At 40.4% G+C, this 23,992-nt stretch overlaps 1 protein-coding gene across 1 annotated transcript in view; it reads right to left on the reverse strand.

Moving 5' to 3' along the window:
- RAB8B (RAB8B, member RAS oncogene family) overlaps positions 1–23,992 on the reverse strand; it is a 55,949-nt gene that overhangs the window by 7,143 nt on the left and 24,814 nt on the right. Inside the window, exons 2-5 of the mRNA XM_058737487.1 lie at positions 6,914–6,974; positions 4,320–4,380; positions 1,506–1,583; positions 439–528 (exon numbers count right to left, since the gene is read on the reverse strand). Of these exons, the coding sequence (XP_058593470.1) occupies positions 439–528; positions 1,506–1,583; positions 4,320–4,380; positions 6,914–6,974 (290 nt within the window). The remainder of the gene's footprint in view (positions 1–438; positions 529–1,505; positions 1,584–4,319; positions 4,381–6,913; positions 6,975–23,992) is intronic.

Genomic DNA, 23,992 nt, shown 5'->3' on the forward strand with positions numbered 1-23,992 from the left:
AATGACCTAAACCTAATGTGTAGTAAAATATTCTTAGGAAAAAAAGGGAACTGGACTATGATTACTATTTAAACTTCACTTATTCTATTACTTTTACTTGAAGAGAATGATTTACTTGACCTTTAAAACTGGACATTTTCACACAGATATGGAAGAAATAGCCTGAACTCTAAGCTGTAGGAATCTGAAAAAGGACCAATTTGTATCTCCCAGAAAACAGCAAATTCTTCAGGAATGAGTCATGACTACACATTATATGGGGATGGATCTCGAATACTAATTCACAACATTCAAGTATGGATTACATCTCTTTGTTGTTTTTTAAAGGATTAAAATCACAGATACTTTTCAAACTGAAACCAATAATTAAATAATACTAAGAAAATAAACTCTTAGTGTGAATAGATTCCAATCTTTATGCATTCAGTTCAAATTTACCTTCTCTCCTCTTTCTTTTGACACTTGTCTTTTGTCATTCATATCACACTTGTTACCCAGGATCATTCTTTCAACGTCTGAAGAGGCATGCTGCAGGGAGAAAATAGTACGTTATAAAAACAGCCTGAGAAAAACACAGGTATTCAATAGACAAATCCTAACCTGTCAGAAACATATCCATAAATTTAATAATAAGACAAGCTTTTACTCAACACAGGGTCTGATTCAGAGGAAAATGTAAAAGATGGGAGGAGGAAAGAGCTACAGCTTAAGAGTCCGTGCTAACTTTTCCCTCAAAGGCTTGCGGTCATTCTCATGCCTTTTTTTGGTACATGTACAAACAGAAATAAAACGGACGGTTAGTCCAACAACAAAACTTCCAAGTATTAGTTTAGAAGGAAACTAAAGGATTTAGAAGGATTACCAAATATTAGTAAAGAAGGGGGGAAAAAAAACCCAGTACTGAGTGGGCCAATGAGGAAGGGACTCTGGCTTCTGAACTACTTAAAATATAAATTCATGTAGGTTAATATAAATGTGTACAAAATGATTTTAAAGTCAGATTGCTTTCTGAAATGTCAAAGACATAAAAACACATCTTAATACCAGTCAATCTGGAATTAAACCAGATTTCAAATACGTTAAGATGGAGAAAATGTTAGAAGGGAAAACTGATAAGATGTTGGAATAGAGAGGTATCTTTGCCAGTCCAACGGCAAGAACCTGGGGGTCAGATGTTAAAGCTCTCGGAAGGAGCGCAAGCAAGTCTCTTCTGTTTTCTCATGTGTGAAACGGGGGACTTGGATGAAATTATTTTCAAGATCCGGCCCAAGTTTAGAATTCTGTGAAACTGCTGTCCTGGCTGTACCCCCCTGTCTGACGGGGTCACCAGGCTGGCAGCACCAGAGATCTCTCCCTCTGTGGTGCTCCTCAGAGCGAGGGGGCCTGACCTGGCCGTGCCCTACTTCGTGGCAGCTCAGCTGCCTCTTCCAGAAACAGAAGGAGCCCTTTAAAGTACTCAGCAGGGCTCCTCCTCCGTAGCATCACCATTCTCTTTCCATACATACCTCTTCAATGTTTCTTATCCAGTTTTTAATATTGTCGAAGGACTTTTCATTTGTGATGTCATAGACCAGCATAATTCCCTGTGACAAGAAAATAACATCTTTATTTAGTACTTCATATACTTAAAGTAATAGAATATAATGGTAGTGTACCCCTACCCTCCAGAAACCATTTTTTGTCCTGTGTCCTTTTTAATGAAATACAATAAAAAATTTAAAGTACAGAGAAGCAAAAGTAAATAAATAAATACTTCCATCGTCTCACCATGTAAATAGATAGTCTGTAAACATCTTTACTCTTAACCTTTAATGAATTAGTGATTGCAGTAAAGGTGATACACCCTTTCTACCAGACTTCATGTGATAAGAATCAGCACTAACTGGAGCTAAAAGGGTATTTAAGTTAAAACAGAGATAATAGCATTGAAAGAAAGAGATAATCACTTCTGTTGTCTATTTGTTTATTACAAGTAGAAATGTCTTGCTTCTTACCCCTATACTAAGATTGTAACCATACTACTTTCAAATTATTTCCTGGGACGTCTGGGTGGCTCAGTCAGTTAAGCATCCTACTTCAGCTCATGTCATAATCTCACAGTTCATGAGTTTGAGCCCCACATCAGCCTCTGTGCTGACAGCTCAGAGCCTGGAGCTTGCTTCAGATTCTGTGTCTCCCTCTCTCTGCCCCTCCCCTGCTCGTGCTCTGTTTCTCTCTCTCTCTCTCAAAAATGAACAGTTAAAAAAATTTAAAAAGTAAATAAAAATAAAATTATTTCTTTTTTTTAAAGTTTATTTATTTGGGGGCGGAGGGGGGGGGGGGTGGACGGAGAGAGCAGGAGAGAGAGAGAGGCCTAAGCAGGCTCCGCACTGTCAGCACAAAGCCTGGTACAGGGCTCAAACTTGAGAACCACGAGATCACGACCTGGGCCAAAAGCCAGACGCTTAACTCACTGAGCTAGCCAGGTGCCCCAAAAAGATAATTTTTAGGGGCACCTGGCTGGCTCAATTGGTAAAGACTCTTGATCTCGGGATTGTGAGTTTGAGCCCCACGCTGGATGTAGAGATTACTTAAAAATAAAATCTTTGACAATAAATAAATACAATAAAATTATTTCTTTTTATATGGGCTAATCAAAATGTCACTATCATCTACGTAAATCACAGACACTTAAAACAGAATACATTTGTTATACAGGTTTAATGAAAGGCAATGTCATCGTATCTTTAAAGACCCTCACGTCTGGTATTTCTAAAAGGCTTATCTTCTAAATGTATCAACTGACGCTTGTAAAATCTGTATCACCAGACCACACTCCTATACTAAGTGCTAGATCTACCTATCTATCCATCCATTCAACAAATATTTAGCGAGCACCCACTATGTGTATGATAACATACTTAGTGCTACCAGCAGTGAACAAGATAGACAAGGCCCCTTCCTTTCAAGCACAGCTAGCAAAGAAAACAATAAACAATAATTATACTAGTAATTATAACTCACCATTGCTATGAAGAAGCATGGGGAGTTTTATATATATATATATTTAATATATATATTAATATTTTATATATATATATTTTTAAATGTATATTTTAATATACATTAAAAAGTATATATATATTTAATATATATTAATATTTTATATATATATATATATATATATATATATACTTTTTAATGTTTATTTATCTTGAGAGAATGACAGAGCGGGAGCAGGGAGAGGGGCAGAGAGAGAGGGAGACACAGAATTCAAAGCAGGCTCCAGGCTCTGAGCTGCCAGCACAGAGCTCAACATGGGGCTCGAACCCACAAACCACGAGATCATGAGCCCAGCCAAAGTCGGAGGCTCAACCGAAGGAGCCACCCAGGCTCCCCACCATGGAGAGTTTTGAATATAAATGCTAATCTAATCTGGTTGAGGAGATAGGGGTGGTCAGAGAAGGCTTCCCGGAGAGAATGACATTAAAGCCAAGACCTGAGGACTGAGTATCAAACTTGAATTGGGCAATGGGGTTGAGGCAGGGGTGGAGAAAAAACCCACAGTGCCCAACACACAGTAGAAACATTATAAATATCTTGCTGACCAGAAAGGCCCAGAACCCACTGGATTGACTAAAAGAAAGCCATCTTGGTAAGAGTGAACAGATCCAATGGGAGACAAGATGAGGCCAAAGAGACAGACAGGGTCAGGCATGCTTTGGAGACCAACGACTGGATATCAGCTCCCAAATATCTCCTGTCGTCACCAAAAACCCAACAAGTGAACCAGCAGGTTGTCTTTGTCCCCTCCAAATCTTCTCTTCCTCTTTGTACTCGTTTTGATAAAGAGCAATATAACCCTGCCAGGCCGCCCAAGCAGACCCCTGCGAGTAACCTCCTCACAGCCAGTCCGTCACTAAATCCTATAGGCCCAACAATCGCAATATCTCCCGATTCTGACCCCCGACTCGCACGCACGGCCTTATTCATATTCTCATCTATTAGCCTTTACCTGAATCGCTGGTATTGTCTTTAACTGGTCTCCCAGCTTTCACAAAAATCTACAATTGCTCAGAAGGTGTGGAGGAGTTCTCAAACATCTACAGGCTATTGACCTGATTAATATTATGAAGACCAACGGCAAAGCATGCAGTTACTAAACACAGAACATAAAAAAAACAAAAACAAAAACAAAACCTTTAAATGTCTTGTTTTCACATCCAAAAATGTATCGTCCCCATTGTACTAGACTCTAGCTTGGATCCTCTCAACTTGACAAATGAATATTCATGTTTTACTTTCACCGGAAGAGTTACAAAACCCTAAAACACACTCACCATGGCTCCTCTATAGTATGCTGTTGTGATGGTTCGAAATCTTTCCTGACCCGCTGTGTCCCTAAAATTTGAAACAAAGGAGAGAGAGGTTTTAAAAGTTATCGCCGGCATCACCAAGGAGAGACCTTAAGCTGTGGATATAATTCTGGTCTGCTCACAAAGGCAGTGGTTTCAAGGGAAAGGGGAATGAGACGCAGCGGGAGCCAGCTGTCTGTGAGCTGGAGGCGGTGGTGGCCACAGGAGCCTGTCAGGAGCTCACAATGACTTTGGTGGGAAACTTGGTCCTTGATGATAAAAGCAGCAACAGGAAAATACACGGCCCGGCTAGGAACTGGCATATTAGTCAAACACACGTGGGAGAGAACAGAGAATGGTTCTAAATTCTGGGACCCCTGGAGGTAGTTATAATCCTTTCTATAAACGCCTAATGACTAAGGCATCTAGCTCTCTTGACCGAAAGTCTGATTTCTGTACAACGCAAGCAATTGGGCTAGACTTACTACTGTGGAAATTCTGCTCAGAACACACTAAAATGGATCTCCTCGAGCACTTTTTCAGCTATAGAGCCTGGGATTAAATGGGAGCCTGGAGTTTAACACACAGCGGTGACGATGCTTCCAAAGACTTGAAAATATGGACAACGCTTCAAAATTACATAAACTTGAATATATTCTTGCTTTTTAGCTGATGGCATTCTATGAAAACACATCCTGAAAAATTTTTTCAAATTTCTCATTATGCTTATTGAAGCAATCCCTATAAAGGGAGTCACATTGACTTGATATCTGGGAAAATCAGTATTTCTAAATTTGGATGAGCCCCAGAACTAATTCACTCCCTGTGCCACTAAGGCAAGTTAAATTGTAGAATTTAATTGCAGGGGAGAGCGAGGCATTTGTGGAAATGTACTAGAAATCGAATGCATACCAAACCCAAACAAGAGATGAAGGCCCAAGAGAAATATCATAAATTAGAAACAATAAATACCTTAACATTTATATACACCTTTCCAAATACTTTCCTCTGGTGCTCCCATGATGCCCCACCACCCAGTGCAGTGGTAGGATGACCACCATCCTCACTGTGCACGAGAGGCAACAGGCTCAGGTAGGCTACGGTCTACCACTAAGCCACTAAGCAGCTCGTCGCCTTGAATGACACTGGAGCATCCAGGTCTCAGTTGTTTAGTGCAGGGCCAGGGATCACACCACAGTCACCTTATCCTGCTGTTCTCTCACTGATCAGGCCTAGATACACACGGCACTGGTTTGGTATATGGCAAAGAAATCAGGGGGAAAACAAGCCAAGCACCTTTGAGCCAACTAACCATATTTTGATCTAACACACCGCTGCATTTGGAACCAGCTCTGCCGTGAGGACGGAGGAGAAGCCCTGCCATACTCGATGTTGGTCGTGAAGACTGAATGGAGACTATTTTGCTGCTGAGAGTATTGATAAATAGTGCCATGATGTTACATGAAGTTCTAATTAGCTGACCGACTGCAGGCTCCTAGAAAGGCTTCTTATTGCTATGGTCAGGACTGTTCGGCACAGAGTCAGAAATTCTCTTGGCTTCCCCCTAAAATTTTTAAAACTATCTTTAAAATATTTGGCCTACTAAACATCAATAGATGAAAAGGGCAACCTGTGGTAACCTTCACAATGTTTCCCAACAAATATACTGGGAACCACTCACTATACTAGGCTAATATATGAAGCTTGACATCCTGCTTCAGATTTGGGTAGCTGTCCCAGCTTTAACATTAACCCAGACAAATGCCCTCAGATGGACTTAACTGCTCTAAGTCCTAGGTTCCTCCTCTGTAAAAGAAGGACTAGTGGGTTTCAACATGATGCTCTAGTTCTATTCTTGTTCTGAGATTCAAGGAAGAAAAACAGCCTAAGGAAAAAGCTGATATATATTACTTGACTATTTTGCCCTACCTCCTTCTTAATCTATACTGCTCTAAATTTCTAAGCTTTGTCTACTCTTGTCATCATCACACATTAGATCAGTCCAGTGTTCCTCATTTTTTTATTTAAAGAGGAGAAATATGAAAACAGATTATAAAGTATCAGATCGGGAGGGGAACTCCAATGTCTTCAGTCCAACCAAACAATTTATAAGTGATGAAAAACAGGCCCTAAGAAGGGAAGGCACAGGTCCAAATCCTCAGATTAGAGGCAGAACCTAGAACCTAGATCTGTACTTCCCACAGAAGAAGCCATTAAGGCTTCTTACGGCCTGAATACTTTTGCCTTATCTGATTTCAAAGCTGCAACAACTACAATGATAAAGTGTATGCGCTCTTTAGATTTTAGTTTCCTTCCCTACAAAATTAGTGTTTGTGTAGAATGAGTTCTCAGATCTCCTCCAGCTGTAAGGTTTAGTGGCTTCATTCTTTACCTTCTCATTCTCGGTGGCGACACCTTTGAATATTTACCCACTTCCCCTTGGTTCTGATAAAGAAAAGACGTTTTAGTGATCACAAGTTACCTCTAACTTACCACAATTCACATTTTTCACATTTCAATTCCCACTTTCAATTCCCACCTAAGGTAGAAACTGTGTATATAATTTTTGTTTTACTTACCATATCTGAAGCTTAATTTTCTTTCCATCTAGTTCTATCGTTCTGATTTTAAAATCAATTCCTGCCAGAAAAAGAAAGAAAGAGATGCTAAATTTCTCCAAATATAATCCAAGTCTTATTAGGAAAAGGACAAAGATTTCTATTGAAAAGAAAAAAAAAGTCTCTCCAACGCACTGGAAAATGTGAACACAGAGAGGGTGTGAATGGTATGTTTCCTCTGAATGCAGGCTGAAGAAAGGAATGCTAATTACTCTGCAAAGAATTCCCACACATGTTAAATGGAACGTATTATATGCCTCATTATTTTGATACAAATGGATCACATCCCTCAAAGTTCTATAATTTAGATAGACTGAGAACATGCCATATTTTCCACTTCCTGATATACATATAAACAATGATTCCTACCCCTCTGCCCCATCTTTCCCTGAGAAACACCGTGGGACCTCTTTACAATGTCTTCCTCCGTCTCCTTCCATTTGTTCTTTGGGATCTGCCACTGGCTAAGGGAAAAAACAAAACCCCAGGCTCCCAAACCTGCCTGTTTGAGCTCAGAGATGGGAAAACCCGCATATTTATTTTACATGGCTGGCAAGTATCTTATGCACATTTTAATAAATGTTTCTCGCATCTTACTGACTGGGCCTGACATAGCTAGAATGGTTTTTAGCCCTGACTGAACTTTGGAAATTACCTGGAGAACTTTAAAAACCTACTAATGGCTAGGTCTGCTCCTTTCCCCAAATTCTGAGACTCTGACTTAGTTGGTCAAGGGTGGGATCTGTGCACTAGTAATTTTAAAAGCTCTCCAGGTGATTCTAACCTTTAAATAACACTCAAGCGGGACTGTGAGGTAGTTTGCGAAAGTCATTTGGGGCTCTGGCACTTAAACGTTCAACGCCACCCTCACCCATTTTCCCCCCACTATGTAGCTCAAAACTTATTTAGCAATTTCAATTACAAAGAACCACAAAGTCTTTGACGAATATCAGAATGCTCTATCATTTTACCAGAAATAAGCTGCTACCCTCTGACAGGACAAGTTAATGAAAACAATTCGAACACAATTTGCTAAATCCTTCATCTGGCCACTGAGCTTTTAGATTTCCCTATTCTTTTGCATCCTGTACAGAATCCCTTAAAAGCAGCCTCCAAGACATTTCAAGAGAATATGTCAATTATCCACTATATTGACCTAACCATCAAATGCAGTTATTTGCCGGGAGAAGAGTCTTCAACGGCTAAATTACTACAATGTTTCTACATATAAACGTTGAGAACACACAAAAAGGCTGCCATTTTGAGGCTCATTAAAGTCTCAGTCACTCTCCAGTCATTTAAAACATTTAGGGAGTTTTCTATGGACTCCGCCTTTTGTTTTCTGTAGAAGGACTATCTTTCTGTTATTTGAGGCGGTTCTAACATTATCTGTGAAACTTAACCAGCTTTTCACAATTCAGAGGTTTTCAGCGTTCGGAAGAGTCGTGAGCTGTGGGGGTTAGCTTTTGTTCACGCCGCTGTCAGGAGCCAGCTGAGAGACACGTGCATAGAACACAGTCAAATTAGCTCAACTTGAATTTCACTAAAGATGGAAAATGTCGTTTATATTATTATTGAAAAGCACTGGCCCTGAAAGCCAAAAGACCTAGACTGGAGGTAGGAAAAGGTGAGGGGACCTAATTAGATAAACTAGATAATGTGTCTGAATGTGATTTAGAAACTCTGAAATTCCAGATAAATGTAAAATATTACATATTCAGATGCTATGATCCTACAGATCTTGTCGCTTCACATGTGATTTATGGTAAAAGCGTCCCAGGACTCTGTGCCAACATCTCTCCTGGTTCTATCTCCCCTGCATGCCACTGCAAGAATAACTGTCAACAATCTCTGTGGTAATGTCACCTCAATCTTTAAGAAGCTATGGGCCCAACTCCCTCTGCCTGGCAATACGGCCTTTGCCACCAGAGGCACTGCTCCCCTGACTCGACAACCCTCAGAGCCTCCCTCCACCTGCCGCCTTCTATCTCTCTGCCCCACACCTCCTCCTCTCCGCACGTGCAGGGCCACTCATGCCCCCAGCCTTCCCTGAGGATGCCACCTGTGGGTCATTCCCCTCCTTCCCCCCTCAGCTCTCTACTTGGCCACGTCCATCCCTTACATAGCAAGTCCTGGCTTAATCCTGTGTTATTTGGTTTTGTTAACACACTCCTCTGAATTGCTCTCAAATCAAACAAGGGCTCCAGCCTCTCTTTGCTAGTTAGGTTGCATGCAGAAACATGCATAGATAATAAAAGGTTAAATACTCTTATGAGAGGAAAGGTTACATTCTACTAAGTGTGAAGAGAATTAAGAAAACCTTGGAAGTTCCAAGTTTTCTTAGCACGCCATAGTAACAATAGTAAAGATGCTAAGAAATCTATTACAATATGAAAATCAAGGTCTTTACATTACAATTAGTTTGATAATAACATCAGTAGACTGTATGGTGGATTAACACTCACTTTGACATTTAAAGGAAAGATAACTTCCTGAGACTACTCCAGAATTAGAAAAACCAGTCATAATACAGGGATACAATTGTATCAATCAGGATGCTTTGGCTGCAAATAACAGAAAGCCCAAATCAAACTAGCTTAGAGTAATTTGTTGACTCATATAACAAGGCCAGTGATGAGTTGGGGTTCAGGGATGACTCAATTCAGTAGTTCCGGCTCATTTCTCTGTACCTCCTTGGGCTCTGCCCTCCTGGGAGTATCAGTTTCATCCCCTGACTGATAACCGTTCCTGACCACCACGGCAATACTGAGAAGAAAAGAGATCATCTTGTGCCTCTCACTTCGAAGTGAGGAAATGTTTTCCCAAAGCCTCCAGCGACCTTTCCGTCATGTTTCACTTCTGGAATTACAACCATGAGAATGTCGTGTTCTCGGGACTAATGCTGAGTTCAGAAACCAATCACTGCCATGGGCAGTTACCAAGATTGAATTAATCTAAACTCATCCCTAAATTTAGATTAATCAAAACCCATCCCTGGAGCTGGTCACTTCCTTGACCCACAAGACTGCTAAAAACAGGAGAGAGTGGAAAAGCTGTTGAATTGGTCATTGTATCTGTCAGAATAATACTCAGATCTACCAATCAGTAGAACTTTATATTCATAGCTATATGAATATCACTATCACTACAACCCTGTCGTGAATGTTACTAAGATTAATGATAAGTCTAGGACTTCATCCGGTGTTCAGCCACAAGCAGAAAATATGAAGGAAAAAAAAATACAATGAGCAAACCAAGCAGCTGCTATGACCTCTCCGCACTAGATCATGAGCTTCACCATCTGCGAGTCCCAGCTCCAAAGGAGTGGCCTGTGCACCAGGCCCAGATGATTCGAGACCACAAAGAAGGAGGGGGCTGTCTGTCATATCAACAGCAGCAATAACCACCACAGCTCATTCTGGCAGGAAGGGAGCAACTTTTTTTTTTTTTTAAAGAACTATACAATCTAAAAACATAGCTTCTGAAGAGTATTATGTTTAGGGTAAAAAAAAAGCCCTTCACATTTCAATAGACTTTTAGAAAGCATCATTTCTTGGCAGTACATAATACAATAACTCATCTTCAAAATGATGACCCTGAGTCATCCCAACTCATGAGCAATCCATCAGCCACCAGGCTTCGTGCAGCCTGCCCAGCTGGCCACACAGCCCAACACCTACGTTCGGGAGACAAGACTCCAACACTGTCTCCACGTGTACTAGAACATGCCCCAACAGTAATTTTTTGATGGCTTTAAAGCAGTGCCAGTTTTTGTCATTAATATTTATCTAGTCAATAGGAAATCTACATTATAAGAAAACATTCCCAAAGGACTCAAAGCCATTTTTATTTTGAATTTATTTATTTTATTTATTTATTTATTTTTGATGTTTGTTTATTTTTGAGAGGGACAGAGACAGAATGCGACTGGGTTGGGGCAGAGAGAGACGGAGGCACAGAATCCGAAGCAGGGCTGCAGGTTCCGAGCTGTCAGCACAGAGCTGCACATGGGGCTCGAACTCATGACCTGAGCCGAAGTCAGATGCTCAAACGACTGAGTCACCCAGGCGCCCCTTTATTTTGAATTCACACACACACACACACACACACACACACACACACACACACACACACACTTTTTTTTTCTGAATTGATTCTCATGCTAAACAGTTACTCATAACTGATATATACATTATAAGGAACCAGGAAAACTAGCATGAAAGGAACCATAGAATTCTAGGCTTGGAAAGAATCTTAGAGATGGATTAGTCAGTCCTCCCTGTGTGCCTAAGAAAACTGAGGCCCAGGGAGATATAGCAACTTATCCAGATTGGCAAAGACTAATTGAAAAGGGGTTAAAATCAAACTTGGCATTTAAAGATCAGGCCTTCCCAAAGAGATGTGTACGAGAATGGCCATGTCTCCCTGGGGAGGCCTGCTCTTTAAGGGTCTATGGCCTAACACTAGTGACAACGGCGGTGTCCAGCAGTGGGAGAATCCCTTGGTACAGTGTGGCTATCCAGGAGCAGCAAACAAGAGTCACACGAATCAACATGAGTGAATCTAAAAACATAATATGAAGTGAAAAAAGCGACTGCAGAAATTTCTCACAGTCAAACCATGCCTACAAAATTTCAAAAACACCAAACACGGTACTATATATCATTTGTATATACATCTGTGTGTAATTAAAGTATAAAACACATACACGAGAATGACTATCAACAAAATCAGTATCGCTGTTACCTCTGGAGAGAAATGGAAGAGGAGGGATTAAGGAGAGGTTCAGAGGGACTTCAACTCTGTCATTTATTATTTCTAAAACTCAGTAGTGGTGCCTGGATGTGGAAGTGTTTTATATTAGGTGTACTTTTGTATGCCTGAAATTGTTCATAATTTTTAAGGAGTAGTTATTTAAAAAAATGACATCTGGAGACTCTCACTCAATAATAGCAGAAAAATCAAACCAAATTTAGAGATGAAAGGTAACTTAAAAATCTTCGTGGGAGGTGGCAGGGGTGTGGGGGAAGCAGGCGTTACCCCACCCCACACTGCTCAATATACAGAGGGCCTGGGAGCCCTTGGTGACCAAACGTGAGTGATAGCAAGATTAGATCAAGGTCAGAAAGTGAGGGGGCAGATCAGGGCCTTGGGGCAGCAAGGAGTGCTAGCCACTCAGATTTCAGGCAGGGGTTCAGGAGCATTTCCTTCCCTGCCTGGAGGGAAAAAAAAAAAAAAAGATTCTCTTTCGGCTAAGAATAATGAAAGAATACACATTTGGTCTCTGTTGGGAGTGGCACTCCAGGAGAGGAACAAAGGAAGGAGTTCTGATTTTCCATTCCAGTGGGAGAAGGAAGAGGATCGCCTCCCTCCCCGCTCAGGATGGGGGAAGGGGCTATGCCCTGCACCTCTGAAGAGAAGGTAAAGTTGTACTTGAGGTCTCTGCGTTGTCCAGGGTGACCCACAGGAACAAGAGCTGGCAGAGACCTGGCAGTGAGGCTCCAGGGAGGGATATGGTGTGAGCACTTGACCTAAAGCACTGCTTATCAGATATTTCTCAGAAACCAGTAGTATAGTTGGAGGCAGTTGGAGGGAGGGCCTGGCCAGCAGAACAGAGGGAAGGAACCTTTGAACTCGACCCAAGCCCACAGTTAATAGACCTAGCAGGGCAAGGAGCTTGGAATGAGCAGTACTAGGCCACCCTTCATTCCACAAATTAGGCCTAATTTAACATGGAGAGGAATAGATTGACAAAATTATTTTACACAGTGTCAAACTAGTCAGCCAACAGATGTTTTATTTACTATCATAACCTTTTTCTGCTTCAAGAGAATAGGGAGGTTGCCCCGGGTTTGTGAAAGGGTGAGACACCCTATGCCGGGGTGTGGAAAGGGTATGAAGAAGGACTATTCCTGGCCTTTGGAACGCCAGGGCCAGCCAGTTGTCCTGACCTTCAGCATCACTGTGATCGGATGCATTTTTGCCCTGTGGGTACTGTAGCTTAGAACACACACAGCTAGGGGTGCCTGGGTGGTTCAGTCGGTTAAACCTCCGACTTGGGCTCAGGTCATGAACTTGCGGTCTGTGACTTCCAGCCCCATGTCAGGCTCTGTGCTGATAAATAAGCTCTAGGGGCACCTGGGTGGCTCAGCTGGTTGAGTGACCGACTTCAGCTCAGGTCATGATCTCACGGTCCATGAGTTCGAGCCCCACGTTGGGCTCTGTGCTGACAGCTCAGAGTCTGGAGCCTGCTTCAGAATCTGTGTCGCCCTCTTTCTCTGCTCCTCCCTACCTCTCTCTCTCTCTCTCTCTCTCTCTCTCAAAAATAAATAAACATTTAAAAAAATGCAAATTCCCCCAACCCATGCAATCTGAAATTCTGGGGGGCAGAAACCTGGAGTAATTTGTTAAAGAAAAAAAAAGAAAAAAGAAGTACACACATAGCTCTCTCTTCTACCTTGGAACTGTCTTGGGTTACTTGGGGAAGTCAGCTCACCCAGGAAAATCAGGGATGGAGAAGCAGCAGGGACCTTCAACTGATGTGTTCCACACCCGGTTCCCACTCAAGTTCTTTTATAAAAAGTCCACTCTGGCTGCAGCCAAGAGATCCATGAAAAAAAAAAGAAGTCCTATTTCTGGGACATTCAGTCTTTCAATGAATGACAGCAATGCAAGATTCCAAAGCTGAGTTTACTCACAGCGCCAAACATACATACATATATCAACAGCCAAAAAACAACGGGGTATCTATCCCCTTTGACCCACTTTAAGAAGCAGAAGTCCAATACTGCACTTTCACAATGAAACAGGGGAAAAATGTACTTTGTTTCAAAAGTACATCTGGAAACATCTGTGATCCCAGGCTATCGGAATATGGGTTATGTGGTTGGTCTATTTACATTTCAGAGATATTCTAGAAATAGAAGAAAGTTTCCCAAATATTGAAATCCACTTTAAAGAAATGCTACATCCACTTCCTCACTTGAGATTGTTATTATTAATGATAAAGATGCAGTGTAGACAGATAATGCCAGTTTTGAAACTTTGACAACCTCATTTTGCTTTTTTTTGGTGGACTTTCAAACATGGAGATTAATGAGATTTTAGAGTAGCTGACTTTAGGACAAATAGCTAAAATCTCTAATTAGGAAAATAGATTACTGAAATAGGAAAAAATAAGAGTCATAGATGGGAGCTTTAAAATATTTTTTTTTCCAAAATAAAAAGGACTTGGAGAAAATGAGTAAAAGTAAAAATAAAGTTAAGAATGTTACTTAGATGGAACGAGAGGAGTTCAAGGCATTGTTCTTTTCTAAATACACATTCTGTAAGTTCACAGAAGTATTTTCACCAAGGACCAATTTTGCTGCATATATTTAGAATCATTTAATTTTTTATTTTGTTTATATTCAAATTTACAATCTGGTTTCTTTTTTGAAAATCAGAAAGTCTAAAATTTAGGAGGAAAAAAAAACATTGAAAAGTAAGCTTAGAAGGCATTTAACAACAGTTTCAAATGATCACTGGCAGCCAAATATGTTAGTTTTGTTATATCCAACATAGGAAAAAGAGGATTTTTTTTTCAAACGTGGGTCTGCAAATATAATCTGCTCTTAGAAAAGACAACTAATATGCCAAAAGAAGACAGAGGTGTTCAGATTTCTTTGGTTCTTCTATTCTGTGAATAGAAAGCAGTAAATTAAAACTCTTTTATGGTATAAATAGTGACACATATTACTCCTTTTTGCTGAAAAAGGTGCATGCACATCTTTATACTGTTTTAAAGTTTTCTACTTGTTACTGAATTAAACTCAACTCTTGGCATTCTTGGCATAAGACAGCTGTACCCACACAATTTGATCATACCAACAAAAGATAAACTCATAAACTAATTCTAGAAATTAGGAAGAATTTACTGTTTTGAGCCATATACATATGTGCAACAGATACAAAAATTGTGCAGATAGGAATAGTTTTATGTAAGGTCTGTATTTGAGAGTCTCAAAGGGCTTTGTAGATTAAATTATAATGATTTAATTAACTCTTAACATGTCTTTGGGAAATTATAGGGCAAAATAACAAATTATTATATATACCAAGTGATAACTGCTAAACGAGCTACGTGTTGAATCACATAAGAGGGGGAAAAACACAACAAAAATAGCAAATAAGGTGCAATAACACAGCTACAACTCAGAAAAAGTAGGCAGAAACACCTAGAAAAGATTGAGAATTTTAAATCTGATTAAGGGGCCAGCAGAGATTATCCAGCATTATCAGCATTTGAGAATGGCCAAATGAATACATGACAAGTCTCTTTTGCAAATCTTGCATTTTCAAAAGGAAATGTGTTTTAAGTATTACTCAATCTGGAAGTAGCTACGTGCTTGAAGTAGTTAAAATGTAAACTTTAAAAGTTTTGAATGAACAGATGTTTTACCTTCAATAAAATCTTTTTTCAGAAAGAGCCAAATATATGAATTAAACTTTTCTTGAAGAATACAAGTTCAGAATGTCTGAGATTTCCACCCCTTTCCCCATTATTAATTCATGACCATGTCAAGAACCATACTGCTCTCAAATGAAACCACCTGCATCACCTCTGCTCCATCCACTGTTTCTGAGAAAGTGTCCCTTTGCAGTAGGCAAACACAACCCCCCACCCACCCCCCAGTATGAGTCACTATCACTTTCCTAAACCTGGAATTTCCTTGTTTGTATTTTGACAACTCAGGGTCAGGTCCATTTCATTTAAGGGTGAAGGGAATACAGTGGTTATTCAGAAAATGAAAATAAAAAAGCAATTCCCTGATTTGACACACTGTTGCTATGGGAAAACCTTCTGCCAAATCACTGGAATTATCACTGGAAAAAATTACAACTACATTCCAATGATGTCGCACCAAAAATGCAGTAAAACTGATCCTTTAGATCTTTCTAAGTATTGACCATGTATCATATTTTCCATTCATTTGGAGGCAGATGAAAGCTAAAAAGAAAAAATACATATAAAATAATATAACTAAGTAACAACATGCCATGGTGCAACTATCTAGAAACAAATGATGTATTTTTTTCCCCTTTGGGAACTGAGTTCTTAAAAGAGTAAACACAAAAAAGATTGTTATCGATGTAATGTATCAGTTAGCAACTAGGACTGAAATAAAGTTTGGCTATAATGTTAGCATTTTTCAGGAAAATTTCCAAATCACTCGTTTAAGAAAGATTTCAGCTTATATTGGTATAAAAGACAAAATTTAGTCATCTCCCTCACCAAGTTAATACAAATCAGCTTTTTTTTTTTTTTTTTTTTTTTTAATGGAGGGAAAGGGGTAGGGTCTGTACCAAATAACTGCAAGCTGAAGAGAAGAATCATCAAAAGTCATCATCTCTTTCCTGCAATACCTACCTCACCCCTTCCCATCTTCTCCCGCTGATTTTTCACTAGATAAAAGGAAAGTGATCAGAGATTATAAAATAAACAAACATAACTGCAAACTCATAGTGCTCTGAATCTAGTTAGCAAAAAAAGCCTTTTCTTGATCAAAACCAACATCAATGCCACAGAAGTAGAGTAAAATTAAGCAGCATTTACAGCTCACGGTAGCCAGGGTGACAGATGGGTAATTATAATAAGCTATTGCTAATGAGTAAGGTTAAAACAAACAGATGGAGTATATGCAAGTAAAAGGATGACACGAAGATCAATACAAATGGCATGAACAGAGTATAGTTTTTCCCAATCAGAATGAAAATCTTCTGCAGATGATTACATCATCCTGATTTGTAAACATACTCCCTTGTGATATAAAAGTAAACAATTAACAGCACCATGAGCTTCATGCAGAGGAAGGAAACACTTCCATGGGGCTATCACGTATGTGTGTGTGTGTGTGTGTGTGTGTGTGTGTGTGTGTGTGTGTGTGTACATATAAATATATATGGCCATCCACCTCTACATACTTAAGACATTTTACTAACTTCAGAGGGTGATAAAGGATTCTGTCACCTACTACTTCTTTGGCTTGACTTTTAACAGAACACAGTGAGGCCAATACCCAATACCAACTGAGTTGGTAAATCCAAGATCTTCTCTCACTCACATTTCAGATCTACAGATGCAGTCTGGACTAACAAAGGACTAGAATGATTCCCATTTCCTTTTGTACCCCTTGTCCCCAGCTAATTGCCACTTTAATCTTCAAATACACGGAATGAATAATAACTCAGGCAAAGCATAAAATGAGTGAGTTGCCAAAACATGCTACTTCAGAGTTTACGTTTGATCATTATGCTCCCTACTTCCAAATCCCAGTGTTTGGGGATTTGGGGTTAGGAGGAAAGTGTTTGGGGTTAGGAGGAAAGAAAACCTGAACAATACTGACAAGAGACCATTTCTAAAAAGCCATCCTGATATTTGAACGGCTCAGAGAATCATCCAGCAGCACATAACATAATTTTTCTAAAATTGACAAAACACATTCCAAATTATATTTTATCAACTTGTTTTTATTAAACCAACATCAAAGTGGAACACCCCATTCAAGGCTCCCCATCCCCACCCTCCCCATCTGACCCTCAGGCATCAGAGCAAGAAAACTAACTGCATAGTTTCCAATGACTGGTCCTCAATCTTGGGTAAAAGAATTATTCACTTTATGTTTCCCTTTACCCACTTCTTTCAAAATAGACCATTCTTCCCAAATCCTGGAGAAACGCATTAAGGATCACTGAACGTTAGCACTTGTCTTTCTCAGGTAAGGTTTTCAAAGTTGTAAATATAAAGTATGTTTTTTAAACACGTCACAAGCAGGAGGTTGCTCCAAATGACAAGCATGTAAGATACAAAGGACTCATTTGGAGGTCTCTAGTCTGATCTTGGGTCCTGGAGGGCAACGACCTGTATTTCCCACAACAGAATACCTATGAGTGAGCTATGTCTTCTTTTAGGCAGGTACGCACACACTTCCTTGAAAATAACACACACCCCTTCAACATCCCCACCCTTGACTTCCCAATGCTAGAGTAGCCACTGAAGGCTTTGTGTCTTTTTCACCATGAAGGAATATTCTGAAGCTATTAAAAGCAATCCTTGGTCATTATCAAGGTTATACAGAGACTAGGGGCACCTGGGTGGCTGGGTCGGTTAAGCGTCTGACTTTGGCTCAGGTCATGATCTCATGGTTTGTGGGTTTGAGCCCTGTGTTGGGCTCTGTGCTGACAGCTCAGAGCCTGGCACTTGCTTCAGATTCTGTGTCTCATTCTCTCTCTGTCCCTCCCCAACTGGTGCTCTGTCTCTGTCTCTCAAAAATAAATAAATGTAAAAAAAAAAAAAAAATCATACATAAACTTGCAAAACATGTATTATAAAAGGAGCAAAATATAAAATGCACTATGTCTTTAACATTGAAAAAATATTATACATGCTATATATAGTTGAAGCAGTACTCACTACAACTAGACTTCAAATTCTAGATTAAAGAAGCTTTCAGGGGCTGCCCTTACAAAATCTTACCATTGAGTATAATGTCATTTCTTTTTTTTGGGAGGGGGAGTTGGGCAAGCATTTAAAAAGCACACAAAATAACCAATTCACACACTCCATCTGAAAGGGTCTTAAGACTGCAACCATCACCTACCAAACAGACTAGACAAATCTATCCCTCTTTCCCTAATTCCTTCAGTTCCAGTTTACTTGCTATCACCTGCAACAGAATGTATGGAAGACAAAGAAAGGGATAAAGAAATGGAAGCTTACTTTTAACATGATGCATCTTTGTGGCTTCTGCAGAAACAAACCCAAGAGGAAAGACAACATCTGAAGATTTCATTTTTCCATGCTCTCCCTGCCCCTAATTAACACAGATAATTCTGAGTTCGCCATACTATAATTTATTAATCATAGTCAATTAATCTAATCAGCTGTAAAACAGGAGAGGGCAACAGAGCAAGCTCTAATAAACTGAGCTCACTGGACTTCAAAAGCCACTCAGCTGAGGCTCATGGTGAAATCCCACACATACAAAGGGCAAAATTGGCCTTGGTGAATCATCTGCTTTGTACATTTTCAACTCATTTTTCTACTCAAATAAGGACCCATATTACAATATGGTTTAGAAAAAAGAAACAGGAGGTATATCCAGATTATTTTAAAGTCAACTCAGGGGTACAGAGGGTAGAGAAATCTGGCCTTTGGTGTGTAGCAGGTGGATCAAGTCAGAGTGTTACCATATATAAAGAGTTGAGAAAAATTAAACAAAACGAACTTGACCATTGAGGTAAAAATTCTACCTCTGCAATTGAAAAGATGGTATTTTACAATGGTAAATTCATCGACCCAGTTTTTGGCTGATCCAAACGAACACTGGCAGCCCTGTTAAGTGGAACCCTCAGTTATTAACATGAACAGCAAAAACAGAACTATCCACTCACATGATCACTTTACAGACACAGCGTCATTTCGAGGATGTCCTCAGGCAAGCCTGGGGCAGGATTTCCACATCTGGTGGTCACAGTGTTAGCGCTCCCAGTTTGGACAGCGCTGCCATTAGGTCAGGAAATGCGTACGACAGCGAGGCAAAGGGCTTAAGAAACACGATACACAATGACTGTGTATTTCTAACCCCAAATGGGCTGTCAGCAGAATGAGGAACCTGAAGGAAAATGTCACTGGCCATTCTGGGAAAAGAAGAGATCATCACCAATGGACTGCAGTTCTTTGCATGAATTTCTGAAAGTAAAAGAAGAAAGCAAGACAACTGCACATTCAGAAAAAACTGGTATTTAATCGACTTCAGACCAACCACTGTGGGCCTCAAGGCTGCAGTCCACATTTGGAGATTACTGAGGGCAAAGAAGGAGCAGACTCGGACCTTTTTCAACTCTGTAACCAATTCCCCAGCCGACCTGCGATGAATTATATACTGCCTGACTGGCTACATAGGAGATCTGCTAAGGAGCGCTCAACCGCATCCGACACGCACAGCGAGGTTCAGCTTAGTCAAATGTCAATCAAATCAACTAATGAAAGGGCAAATTTTAGTGTTTAATTTGATAGGAAGTCTTGAGCCTGACCTGAGCCTGACTCTGTGCTAGGCACTGAGGAACACAAAGACGAAACGTTATGGGCCCCAAGGAGCTCCTGGGCTACGACCGATCAGTAAAATGTCTTACTGTGAAAATCCTATGCCTCACTTGTGTCTTTTGCTAAGGATAATATTCTAAGGTCTGCTCCTCAGGAGCAGGAACTAATGACAGATGATGAACCAACAGAAAACATGATTTCCTAAGATACGAAACTGGCTGCTTTAATTCTGTCATTTCCACAAGCAAGCGTATAATTATCTCCCCAAAGGCTGAAAGTAAACAAGTGGCATTTGTCTATCACAAATGGCAAACATGGTAATAGCAATTTTTCACTGTTGTTTAGAAACCAATTTGACTGAAGGTTTAGGGCAGTTAAAAAAAAAAAAAAAAAAAAAGGAAGGGGAGGCAACTGACTGGCTCAGTCAGAAGAGCATGCTACTCTTGATCTTGGGGTTGTGTTTTAAGTAACAGAGATTACTTAAAAAAAAAAATAAGTACGTAAACTTTAAAAGAAACAAAAAGGTACTATACTATCACCTTCACATTCCCTCCTCCAGTGATCATACTACAGTCTTGGTCAAATTTGAAATTTTCTCTGTATTCTAAGAACTTTAGTGACTAGCTGAAAATCAAAATGAGCAAATACAATATTCACAAGGAATGACGTATTAAAAACTCTGTCAGTTTAAACCTATGTTGGCAAAGGCAAAGGGGCTCGGCAAACCTCTGCAGCTCAGCTGTAATCTTGAGTTCCTGACTCCAAAGTCCTTCATCTGATAAGCATGATGAAATTATACTGAAGAGTTACCATTTACTATGAACTAACTTCATGCCAGGTATACCCCAAGGAAATAGCTAACATTCTCCCCCATTTCACCAACAAAGAAACTGAGGCCCAATGAGGTGTCTAAGACGATAAGCTGGTGGCTGGTAGAGCTGGGCTATGTGCTCAGCTAGGTCTGCCTAGCTCCCTTCCTTGGGCTGTCCACTATGCTAAGGATGAGAATTCTGTGACTCACATGGTACTAAGAGGGGAATCCCTTTCAGGGCCCTTCCCCACCACGTGGTACTAACTCACATTGCAAAATATTGGGGAGGAGCCAGCTTCCAATGCAGCACTGGAAGCTGAACCTAGTTCCAGATCATCTCTGTGTCACAAAAGAATAGGTCTGCTCTGAATGGACCTGAATATTAGGTATTCATTCTTTGAGTCCTTTGAGTATGCTTCATGGAACCAATGCATAAAGAATTCTTTTTCCGGATTAATCTGAAATAGATCAGATCATCCTGACATCTTTCAAACTGGAAAAGACTCTATCATTGCAAGTTTATTTTGAATCAAAGTGAATCTCTCCTCCAAGGCAAGGCCCCAAATAAAGGAAGTTCAGGAGAAGGGAGAAGAGGCAATTGTCTATTCTTATGACTGAAATCCATTTCATGTTAGTCTATAAAACAGGGATTGGGACACTTATGCTGCCCCAGGGAACATGCTCTTGGTTCTGTAGGAAAGCAAGGAAGAACCAAAAAAGTGTGGGATACTGGGGATCATCAGTGGTCATATGTACTTCTTAGCCACTTGGAGGGTAACTTTGAAATGAACATTAATTTCTCCCAACATGAGATGAATGCTTTACATAACTTGTCTCTAGCTAATTGTAGTTGCATCTTCCAATTCTGAGTTTATAATGAGAAAGAAACTATGTTGGAAATAACTACAAATGCTCATAAAAAAATTCAAATATGACCAGCTGGTAGACTGTTCTGAGCTCTAAAACCAGTCCTCTTTTCACTATATCTCATTGCTTCATTAGGAGACATTTAACAGGATAATGATATGGGCATTTTATACCTATTTCTTAGGCTGCACCACAGGGGAAAAACACCATAAAAGACAAAAGAAAAACTTTTCTTTTAGCAAAGTATATCAGTCAGAGTCTGACTGGGGGAAAAAGAACCTCCTGCAAGTATCTGTAACAGAAGGAATTTAATACAGGGAAATGATCACTTAAGCCATGAAGTTGCTGAGAGCCAACTAAGAGATGATGAATAGTTTGGCAACAGCAGGAAGCCACGACCACCCCTAAGCTAGAGAGACAAAAGGAGGAGATGGTGTTACTAGAGCTGAAGGTTCAGAGTCACCCAGTAAGAGGTGAAAACTGTGGTCCCAGAGAAAAAAAACCTCTTTGAAGAAGCTACCCACAGCAGAAAGGGAAAAGAAGAAATACCTTGGTGTCTCTTTTTCTCCTCCCTTCAAATCACCTGCCAGTGTCTCTGTCTGACCCGTCAGCTAACCCAGGAGCCTGGGCAGGAAAAGAGGGAGGAATATAGATGAGGGAAAACTAACCAAGAATATGGTTAACCCTTCGCTGCAAGAATGAAATGTGTATTACTGTTGTAAGCCAGAGATCTGGGGGCTGTGTAACAACAAAAGCTGCATGATAAGCAAACACAGTTCTCCATTAACATGAAATAATATTGGGGCGCCCGAGTGGCTCAGTCAGTTAAGTGTCCGTCTTCAGCTCAGGTCATGATCTCACGGTTCGTGAGTTCGAGCCCTGCGTCGGGCTCTGTGCTGACAGCTTGGAGCCCACTTCAGATTCTGTGTCTCCCTCTGTCTGCCCCTCCACTGCTTGCATTGTCTCTCGCTCTGTCTCAAATATAAACAAACATTTAAAACAACTTTTTTAAAAACATGAAATGATATTAATAGTTATTTTCAACAACTGCTTTGAGGAAAACTTTTCCACCATTAATTTGTGAGCCTGGGGCAGAGGGCAAGCACCCGTACAGCTCTCCAACTGTGCCCTGGTGCTGAAAGAGAAGCACTTGGGGAACCTGTGTAGGAATGCAACAGGAGGAGGATTCCTGTGTAGGAATCTAGCTGGAGGTGCGAGGCCATTATGATCAACCCTGGCCATTATGATCTCGCAGCTTCACAATCAACTGGGCAGTTTGGGACAGGATGACCTGGTGAACTGGGAGTGTCATATGCTGGCAAGTCAGGAGCCAGGCCTTCCAAAAAGGAAGTCTGTCACTGAGTCAGCGATGTTGGCAAGCCCTGAGCCCAAGCAGTCCCAATATAGCTCAAGGGTAACCACTGACAATGGTGACTCCAAGCTTTTTGGTTATAATACTTCCATCATACGACTGGCTTCCAGCACAGTCTTTACAGGACAGTCTCATAGTTACTTATGATCCCTCCCTTCTCCCAAAGTAGACTGTAAGCACACGCAGCATGTGGGGTACCCTTTCAGTTTATGAAACTCTACAATTATCCATACATCTTAAAATACATGGTCCCACCCAACAAAGCCAGCCTTACCTTTCACAATTCCTCAGAACACACCCTCAGCAATGTCTCCTTCATGCTCCACTCTGATATTCCCTGCCTCTGAGCATTTGTCAGGATTCCTCCACTGTCGGGAACATTCTCCATCCTTCCCACTGGAATGCTGACAATAACTCAAGACTCAGTAACTCCACCTCCTCTTTCTTCCAGATATCCTAGCCGATTCTGCTCACTCTCTACCCTAAATTTCTACAAAATTTAGAATAAGTATCATTAGAGATGGCATTTAATTATGCTTGTTATTTCACATGATAAGTTTTGCCTTCCCAATTAGATTTAGGCAGACAACCTAGCACAGTATGCAGGTGAATGAGTAGGTACTCAATTAATGTTTACAGGGATGAATGAAAGAGAAGTCCTTTAGAAGCAGGAGCCCTGGAAACTCCTTCTTGTTTGCTAAGCATATCACAGGCACTCAATAAATACTTCTTGACATTGATTAATTACTTCTGGATACAACCAGGTTCACCTATCTCCAAACTGATCCTACTGGAATGCAACTTAATGACTGACAAATTATGTTACAAATTTGGATAATTTTAGGTGATAAAAAGAAACAAACACACAGATACACGAACACTAAAACATTTACATAATTGAGAAAA

Source organism: Neofelis nebulosa, chromosome 7 (assembly GCF_028018385.1).
Source record: "Neofelis nebulosa isolate mNeoNeb1 chromosome 7, mNeoNeb1.pri, whole genome shotgun sequence".
Taxonomy (NCBI): Eukaryota; Metazoa; Chordata; class Mammalia; order Carnivora; family Felidae; genus Neofelis; species Neofelis nebulosa.